The sequence below is a fragment of the Vulpes vulpes genome, chromosome 16, assembly GCF_048418805.1.
Source record: "Vulpes vulpes isolate BD-2025 chromosome 16, VulVul3, whole genome shotgun sequence".
Taxonomy (NCBI): Eukaryota; Metazoa; Chordata; class Mammalia; order Carnivora; family Canidae; genus Vulpes; species Vulpes vulpes.
The window spans coordinates 89,635,557-89,645,763 of NC_132795.1; the positions used below are offsets into that span (position 1 = coordinate 89,635,557).

The 10,207-nt window shown below is 36.9% G+C and overlaps 1 protein-coding gene across 4 annotated transcripts in view; it reads right to left on the reverse strand.

Moving 5' to 3' along the window:
• Positions 1–10,184, reverse strand: part of PUS10 (pseudouridine synthase 10) — a 68,088-nt gene extending 57,904 nt beyond the window's left edge. Inside the window, exons 1-5 of one of the 4 annotated variants that reach the window (XM_025992691.2) lie at positions 9,653–9,792; positions 9,172–9,503; positions 5,663–5,803; positions 2,519–2,782; positions 1,695–1,781 (exon numbers count right to left, since the gene is read on the reverse strand). In XM_025992691.2, coding sequence (XP_025848476.1) covers positions 1,695–1,781; positions 2,519–2,782; positions 5,663–5,788 — 477 coding nt within the window. In that variant the 5' untranslated portion in view covers positions 5,789–5,803; positions 9,172–9,503; positions 9,653–9,792. Of the gene's footprint in view, positions 1–1,694; positions 1,782–2,518; positions 2,783–5,662; positions 5,804–9,171; positions 9,504–9,652; positions 9,793–9,992 lie in introns of those variants that run through there. The other 3 variants (XM_025992693.2, XM_025992692.2, XM_072743121.1) reach the window with 3 other exon arrangements.
• Positions 10,185–10,207: the final 23 nt, after the last annotated feature.

A 10,207-nucleotide genomic window follows, 5' to 3' on the forward strand; every position in this document is an offset into this window, starting at 1 on the left:
GAATAAATAAATAAAATCTTAAAAAAAAAAAAAAAAATATATATATATATATATATAAAGTCTAAAAGGAAGAATTTGGTGGTAAGATATATAACCACACTTAGAAAATATGCTTATTTCTATTTTTGTTACTCAAACACTGCAACTTTTAATGAGTCACAGCTTTCAGAAGTCTGTTTCTTGCTACCAAAATTGGATCCTGAAAATGACCTATTCATGAGAAATGCTTTGATGACTGACTAGGAAATGACTTCACGTGTTTATAAACCTCTGTACATCATCATCATCCCCTTTATTAGTTCAGTCATCTTGTTATTGACAGAGGTACTACTTAAAATTATTCTACTCTTTTTCACTTCCCAGCTCTTCTCTTTCATTCATCCAGCTTCACTGGGTCTTAAATCAATCTTCAGCCTTTTGGAGGCTAAAAAACCTATTATTTGCTCCAACATATTTTGCTCACCCAAAGAAAGTGATGGTATGAGATATAATGTTCTTTTTTTTTTAAGATTTATTTATTTATGATAGAGAGAGAGAGAGAGAGAGGCAGAGACACAGGAGAGAGAAGCAGGCTCCATGCCAGGAGCCCGACGCGGGATTTGATCCCGGGACTCCAGGATCGCACCCTGGGCCAAAGGCAGGCACTAAACCACTGAGCCACCCAGGGATCCCCGGTATGAGATATAATGTTCGGATAAGTCTTCAGATTCTTAGGGAAAAGACACCTTACATATATAAATGGATATCTTTAGAACTCATTGTTGTAATTTGAAATTATAAAGGTCATTTTCCCTGTAAGATAATTTTACATTTTCATGTCATTTTCGACGCACAAGAATGTCATAGTAATGACTACTATTATTTTTATCACTTAACAAAGGAAAAAAGTTAAAATAAACATGAGGCTACTTCTCTCCCTTTTCCTGTTGACTAGAAGAGGTACCCCCTTTCTATATTTTACTCCAGAAAATAAGTAGGTTCGGCATAACTGAAATAACCCTACCCCCAGACCATTATAACATGCATGTATCTATCCCAAAACATCTCTGAAGTTCTCCTCAAATCTCTTTCTCACTCCCTAATGACTGAGGCATCCAGGCACCCCTACAAATCTCTTTCTCTAACCAACATGCCTCATCCAGATCTAAAGCTTAATGAATATATACTATAGAATGAGGACCTAAAAGAAAAAAAAAAAAAAGACAATCCTTTCAATGGCATAAGGAACACTGTTTTCTTTACTAAGTCTTCAAAAAGTGACTTAAACCAGTCACTTTACATGGTGAAAACGAGAGAAATTCTCTGAAATCTCTACCTTTCAATTCCTTTAGAAGACTCCTGGCCTTTGGGTTGTTTTTCATGCTCAAAGGCACTATGCTTTTATTTAACTTCTACAGAAGACTGAACCATGTGATATTGTCAGTCCTGCTGATATAATATTAAAAACAAAAACAAAAACACACAGACAAAAAAAAACCCACCAGTCCTATGATAAACTAACTTAATAATTCCTTTTCTCATCCATTCATTCAACATTATTAAGCAGCTATAATGCCATGCTTTCAATCATCATTCAATAAGTACACAAAAAATGAAAAATATAATATGATAAGGAGTATTTTTACATCTCCATTTTTCTAAGATATTTCTAGCATGCATTTCACATATAGTTTCATGCATTTAAATGGTCTTACCTCTCTTACAGATAGCTGTGGTGGGAAGGAGACTGAAAATACCAAGTTGGTAAATTCAAACCCAGAGGCCTCAACTTTTTGGCACACCTAAAAAAGTATTACATAAAAGCATTTTTTAATTACATAAGACAGTATTATATAAATTCTCAGGAATTGCTGAAAATTTTACACTAATCTTCATGAGTTTTTGGTCCAGGAGATCCACTACACTTTTAAACTTCCACCTTTGGGAATTCTCATAAACATCCCAAAATCAAATATTTGCTAACTATGATCCAGAAGACTGATATCACGAGATGCCAACACAGCCAAGACTCACTTGCAGAACAATCTGTTGAATGTCAAAATAGTTTTCTATTAGATCACCTCATAATTTAAAAAATATTTTTAACAAAATAAAGCCAAATTTAGCATTCCTGTCAGCTAGAAGCAAAAGGCAATCCCACATTCAATCATGTACCTTCCACAAGACTGTAACACTTGTCTTTTCAAGACACTAAGTATGACCAAGAGCTTTTCTCTTAACTCCTTAGCTATGTTAAACAGCAGAGGGAAAAACCATTATATTGTTCTTCAGTTGAGTAGCTCTCATGACTGAAATACATGGACACCTACTACATTAATTTTCAGTTTTCTTGTTAATAAATAAGCAATTTGAGAATAGTAGGCCTGTTTTTTTTTTTTTTTTAATTAAGAAATGTTTTAATGATGCATTGGTGTAAAACATGTTGAAATGAATAGTATTGTTACTTTAGATTCAAGACTTCTAAGGTTTAGACTAAAAATTTTACATAATTGCACATATAATGAAAAAGATTATTTACCTTTTTAATGAATTCTTTTTCACAAAATTCTTGAAGAATTCCAAGACATACATTGCACACATTTAAATTTGAATTCTTGGAAGCAATGTGACCATCTTCAATATTGGAGACCTTTCCCTCTCCATTCTGACTCAGATTATCAATCCTATCAATCCCATCTTCTAGTTCTTGTAGTCGAATTTTCTTGGGAGGTGGGTTTGGAACTTCCAAAATTAATTCATCTTTTTCAGTTTCCAGAAATTTCTGTAGTTCATTGAGCAACTCCTGGAAAGTTAATTTGAAAAAAGTAATAACCCTTTGACAATGCCCTAAAGGTTAAGATGAAAACAGAAGTGAAATTATGATATAGTGCAGATTTATACAATGTTGATCTTTAGCAATTTTGGAGCAATCAATAAATTTTATTAGCCAGCACTGGCTTTCTGGGTAATTCAAAAGAGAATTACCTAACTCCTACATGTGTGAATATTTTTCCAAAAGAGTTTCATATCTTAGTGAAGCGAAAGTCCTGAATGTGAGGCAGAAGTTGCCATTAACAAATCTGTTACATGCATTACTCTATTTACTCTGCTTGAGTTTATTGCACTTTGCAGATATTGCAACTTTAGAAATGACAGGTTTGTGTATCAAAGAAGTATCAAACAAGTATCAAACAAGTCTATCATCACCATTTTTCCAACAGCATTTCTGTCTCTGTGTCACATTTTAGTAATTCTCGCAATATTTCAAACGTTTTCATTATTATACTTGTGATAGTGATCTGTGATCAAGGATCATGACTTGCTGAAAGCTCAGATAATGGCATTTTTTAGCAATAAGTTATTTTTTAATTAAGTATGTACATTTTTTAAACATAATTATATTACACAATAGACTATAGTATATTATAAACATAAATTTCATATGCACTGGGAAACCAAAAAATTAGTTTGACTCACTTCATTGTGATAATCACTTTATTATAGTGGTCTGGAACCAAACCCACAATATCTCTGAGGTATGCCTGTAATTTGGTTTGTGAAGGGCATTCACTTGCTAATTTTAGTAAACAAACAAAACAAAACAAAAACAACCAAAAAAACCTCCTTCAATTCTAATTATTAACAAATAGAAATACAAACTGAATTTCCACCCTTGCTAGGTTGCTTAATAATTTCACAATCACAAAACATCTGTACATTTATTCAACATGAAATCTGAAAAATTAGAGATTACACATCTATTAAGTAAATGTAATTTCAAGACAAGTTACTAAACAAAGGTAAACAGATGTCAGTAATGCTGAAATTTGGCACCATTAATTACCAAAACCATTTATATGCATTAAGTGGAAGAAGCCCTTTGCTACATTCTGGTTTGCCTCATTTCTGTTACCCTTTGTACTAAAATGTTAAAAGTTGCATTCTTTTGAAACCATTCTCATATTTCAGAGATTCCACCCATCTAAATACTCAGAGAACTTATTCTCTGTTTTATCTAAATTATACAGATTTTATTATTCAGTTGTTGAATAGATATCCTTCTGGAATTTACTCAGATTACAATTTACTGACTCTAAAGAAAAAAATCTTTCACTCGAACAAATTTAATTCATTTTATTAGGATAGTAGCTCTATTTCATCTTTAACAGAAATACTAATATATACATACACATATAGGTATATTTGACCCACACAAATATGTTTATTACCTAAGTTCTATAATGGCAGTATAACATAGTACATGTATATGTATGTGTACATACAGTTATAGGACTACAAAAGATGAAAATTTAAGTACATTTACAAGAAAAAAATTGTCTTCAAATATTTTCATGTTTATTTACATAAAATGATACAAATAAATGCTGGTAACACTAAGTCTCTTTATATAATATTTAAAATCTTAAAACATATTTTAAATATTAAAACAAATGCATAGAATAATATAATGTGTCTGCAAAATGTGTAAGGAGAGTTATACAAAACCAGTCTTATTACTTCATAGCCATAATGTGTATAAATGAATATACACATATATATTAATCGTCATAGCATATGTACCGTTTTCAAAGTGTTTTCACATACTTTATTAGATATTGTCCCTTAAAATCCTGTGAGGTGGATGTTATCATCATTCCCATTTAGAGAGGAGAAAACTGAAGCTGGAACTGGGATTCAAATCCATGTCTTCTAGCTCCAAACTCTAGGCTTTGGATTCAGACAGTTCATATCCTAGCTTGCTCACTTAATAGCTGTGTAACTTTGGGCAGGTTGTTTAACCTCTCTGTGCCTCAGTTTCTTCATCTGAAAATAGAGACAATCATAGTATGTACTTACCTAATAGGTTATTAGGATTAGATGAGAGCTTGACATATAATGTTATATGAACACTAGATATTATTTCCAAAATAATAAAAACTAATACTTAGGGAAAATGATGGTTATTGCTAACTCCTGAGCAATTTTTAAAAATTGTAAGAAACTGAGTGTACATGTGTGTGCACATACTATTTATATAGGTATATATTTACTTATATATAACTACTGCTTCTAAAAAGAATGTCACTATAGGAATATGTTATATATATATTTTTTTAAGTATTCTGTTAAATAGTCAAAGCTCTCTGTATATTGCCATCAATGTCAAAGAACCCTCTATATTATTTTTGCTATTATTAATAAGAGTAAATAATGATTATGATAAGCATTTACTTTTGCAGGGTTGTAAGTAACTATTTGTAAGTACAAATGGTAATAATACAGAAAAGAAAAAGAAAAAAGGCAGCCAAATCCACAATGCTTCCACTTAATAAAAGATCTCAGGACTGTCATCCTCTTCCTGTCACATTTTATTAACAACTGGCTAGAAGTACTATTTTGTGATTATCTGTGTACTCTTTAGAAGAGGTATATACAAACATTAAATACACTAGGGATTTACACCACAAAGATCCCACTACATTAAATGTTAGATATAATCACTTAAGAAGGAGCTTACAGTTTTACGGTACAAAAAGGAAATTCCAAATTTACCATTATCAGTAATTATTTTATTATAGTTTTTAAAAGTTTAATGATGAGTTATGGATAGATACTTGCCCTCAAATGTACAGGTATTCATTTTAGAATACAGAAACTTTCTTTAGAAACAAAATGAAAATACCTTGTAGGGAAGTTTGTAAGGTGCATGAAAATCCACACCACAGAATCTGAAAATACATCTTGGACAGGTACCAGTACTGAGCAACAACTGGGCCACGTGCTTGTTTTCCTCAGTCAGTGGAAACATACTGAATAATAATAACTAGAAAGAAAAAAAAAGTAAAAGTAATGAACATCTTTTGTGTTTTACTTTCACAAATATGTCACCTTTATGGATTAAAAACTAATTTTATTTGAAAACATTATTTCGTACCCTCCAATAATATCCCTTTCGCTATATCCATATTGAAACATAAACTTGAAAGACATTTACTAGATGGGTCAGGTAAAAGTTTCTAATTATCAAGGAATTCAGTTCACCATTCTGGATTATGATAAAGTATATCAACATAACTAAAATCAATTAAAATAATCAAGAATGATTGTCTCTGAGAATAATAAAAACAAAGAATACAGAGTGAAGGTTTGTTATTTTGCACCATTCATTGTTGTTTGAGAACACAATTGAGTAGTAAATTCAATAAACTTTTCCTATTGGAAATTAAAAATGAGTTTGCTAGTAAAAAATAAGCAGTCCATCTATATTTTTTAATGGTCTCAATGATACTTAAGCAGGCAAGTATTCACTTATTTAATTTTTTTTAAAGATTTTATTTATTCATTTGACAGAGAGAGAGCACAAGCAAAGGGACTGGTAGGGAGATGGAGAGGGAGAGGCAGACTCCCTGCTTAGCAGGGAACCCGTTATGGGGCTCAATCCCAGGACCCAGGGATTATAACCTGAGCTGAAGGCAGCCGCTTAACCGACTGAGCCACCCAGGCCCCCCAATAGTCAAGTATTTAAAACAAATTGATCAGTAGAAATAAAATCATCTATTATACTTTGATGAGATAACTAAATGACAACCAACTATTAGCAAAATAAGAAAAATCTGCTCCTTTCATGCACAAGTAAACCCCCCCCACCAAAAATCCCCACAAATTACATGCAAAATAATTTAGAGTAATTATCATCTAAAACAAGTTGTTAGTTTTTGCAATTTGAATAAACATCTTTAGAAACAAAAATTAGAGAAGGGGGTAAAATCCGATATAACTCTCTTGTTGCCAGGAAGGAGGTAGACTAACATCAAATTACCTAATCACTCTGTTTTACAAAAATAGGTCTGATTAATTAATCAGCTCACATTACTTTAAAATGAGGAGCTAGCAATATTTTATAAAATGATTGTAGTATGGTATAACTATGGTCATACAGATAAAAACAGTGGCGCTTTTTAATTTGTGCAGTTTCATAATTTGAACAAACTTGCTTAAAATTTGTGGGACGGTGAAGCTCTTACCAACTCCTTACAGTGAAGATGTGATTCTTAGAAGTAGTTTGTCTTTTCCAACCCTTTAAAACCCACTACTTTACTTGCAAGTTTCTAAATATTTGTGGCCACTTATCAGGAGTCTATCCTTGATCCAAAATAATGAGGAAGGCAGTATATACTTCTACAGAACCCTTCACCATAAAAATCAGTTTAGCAGCCAGGACTACAAAAAACAGGTTGCCTCTGACCGAGTTCCAATTCAGGTAAACAGAGTGGGAGCTAGCAGACAGGAAGAGAAGAACATCTGACTTTGCCTGGATACACCAGTGAGAACTTTGAGACACCAGGATTAAGCTTTGATTTAGGGCTGCCTACGTAAAGTTGGGCTCAAGGGCATTCTCACAAAAGGACTCAAAGTTTGTGGAGAACATCTTGTACAGAGTAGCTGTATGTGGTCATCATTATATGCAAGTGATCTGGATTCCTTCTGCCAGGCCATTTAATCTGCTTGTTTTTTGTTTTGTTTTTTTATTCATAAGAGACACAGAGAGAGAGGCAGAGACACAGGCAGAGGGAGAAGCAGGCGAGGGAGCCCTATGTGGGACTCAATCCCGGGTCTCCAAGATCAGGCCCTGGGCCAAAAGCAGACGCTCAACCGCTGAGCCACCCAGGCTGCCCCTAATCTGCTGGTTTGATTGGAACTCAGTGAGGGGCTGATTATCAGCATTTAAAGTATATCCCTGACTACAATCCCCTCCGGGAGAAACTATTTCTGTCTCACTCTTTATTTTTTTTTTCTCCATCTTTCCATGGCTTAAGACCAAAGATATCATTTAATCCAGAATTAATCTGTAACTCAGAAAGAGAAACAAACCTTCCTCTCTGATAAATAAGTGCATGAGTAAGTTTTTAAAAAGAACACTTTGAGGGGCAGCCCTGGAGGCTCAGCGGTTTAGCGCCTGCCTTCAGCCCAGGCCGTGATCCTGGAGTCCTGGGATCAAGTCCCACGTTGGGCTCCCTGCATGGAGCCTGCTTCTCCCTCTGCCTGTTTCTCTGCCCCTCTCTCTCTCTCTGTGTGTCTCTAATGAATAAATAAAAATATTTAAGAAAATAAATAAAAATAAAAAGAACACTTTGTCTCAAAGATTTCCCTGGGGGGCTGACGATAAATACTATTATTGAAACGGATGCTTCCTAACGATAACACAGTTCCATTTGGGACAATATGGATGGATGGAACAGGTTGTTACACTATGTGAAGTAAGTCAAATTGAGAAAGACAAATACCATGTGATGTCACCCCTAAGTGGAATCTAATAAACAAAACACACACACAAATGAATAAACAAACAAAATGGATCTCTATAAATACAAAGCACAAACTGATGGTTGCCAAAGGGAAGAGGAGTGAGGAACACAGGTTTCCAAAGGTGGAATAAGTCATCAGGATAAAAGGCAATGATTTGTGACAGGTTGCAGGGCGGTGTCGGAAGTTGGCTACACTTGGCCTGAGCACAGGATTTCCTACAGAGAGATTGAATCACTATGTTTTACACCTGAAACTTGTGTAACATTGTGGGTCAACTATACTTACATTTAAAAACAAAACTTCAATTGGGGAGGGGAAAAAAAAAAAAGGATACTTTCTTTCCTTTGGTTCAAAGACTGTTTATTTCTCCGAGGGGTATACTCGTATGAAAGTTATCACTGCAAAGTCAATAAATGACACATTACAACCTCTTGGCTCTGAGATGTTCCCAACACTGCGGAGAATTCGGAAACCTCTTGGCCTGAGTAATGGTAAGAGGTATGAATGAATGAATGAATGAATGAATGAATGAATGAATGAATGAATGAATAACACAAGACTAAACCCAGTCTTCGGTGTGCATGTGTCGGTGATGGGTCTTCCGAACCCTCCAGCTCTTTTTCACTTTGCAGCAATCTAGCGACTTCTCAAACAGGCTGACAGTAAAAGCAAGAAATGCGGGATCCCCAGGTGGCTCAGCGGTTTAGCAACTGCCTCGTGCTCAGGGCGTGACCCTGGACGACCCGGGATGAATCCCACGTCGGGCTCCCTGCATGGAGCCTGCTCCTCCCTCTGCCTGTGTCTCTGCCTCTCTCTGTGTGTCTCCCATGAATAAAAAAAATTAAAAAAAAAAAATCTAAAAGGAGGAAATGCACTCTGCCTTACACTCGGTGGTTTCCTCTTGATGCGCGGCCCTGCAAGAATTAGGTCCTCAGAAACCAGCCGTCCCCTACGAGGTGTCCCAGCTTTGAAAGCAAAGCCCTAAGAACTGCCTCCCGCGCTCTAAGGTGGGTCACTGCCGGCTGCCTTCGTTCCGGTGTTTGTTTGTTTGTTTGTTTGCTTCTCCTTTACGTGCTTCTTTACATAAACCTTGGGAACTCAGTCATTGCAACAGGACCTCCTCCCTCCTGCCAGGATCCTGAACCGGGGTCTGAGTCACTTCTCCACGGGCCAGCGATACCTGGAGGGGACGGCGGACTTTCTTTCCACCTCTTGGACTTAAAGAGAAGCCATTGATTACAGATAGGGAAGGAGCAGGGCGTGTGAACACACACACACACACACACACACACTCACACACACTCACACCGCAATATGGCCAAACTGGGTCTCACACCCCGGGATCTTCCAACGCTCATTCCCATACCGAGGCGTGTGTGTCGTTCGTCTCCCGGCGGCGGCGGAGGGCGTGGACTTTTCGAAGGAGACGCTCACAACTTCATCGCGCTGCCGTCGCTCTCCGCTGCAAAATCCACTCTAGACTCGTGGAAATGCACCCAGAGCCAGAGCCTAACCTCCCGTCTCTCCGCCGGCCAGGCGAGCCCTTCCCCGGCTGCGGTCCGGTCCGAGGAACTTCCCGCTCGCCCCTTCCTGCTAACGAGGCCGCTCCTGGAGGAAGGACGCGACCCGGTCCATCCACACCTCTGCAGCGCCCCGTCCGTGCCCGCGCCCCCCGCCCCCCGCCCCGCCAGACCTTCCTGCCTCACCTTCTCTCGCGACGCCGGAGCCTGGGCTTTAACCCCTTCCGGTCCCCTAGAGGGAACGGGGGAAGACTAAAGACAACGCACCTACTGCGTGACGCAATTCTGTTCCCCGAGGAAACGAGAGCTTTGTAACGAAAGGACCAGGCCCTCTCGCAAAGGGCTGAGCGAGTGAACTCTCGCCTCTTCTTGTTTGTAGGGACACCAGAAAAGCTGCCTGG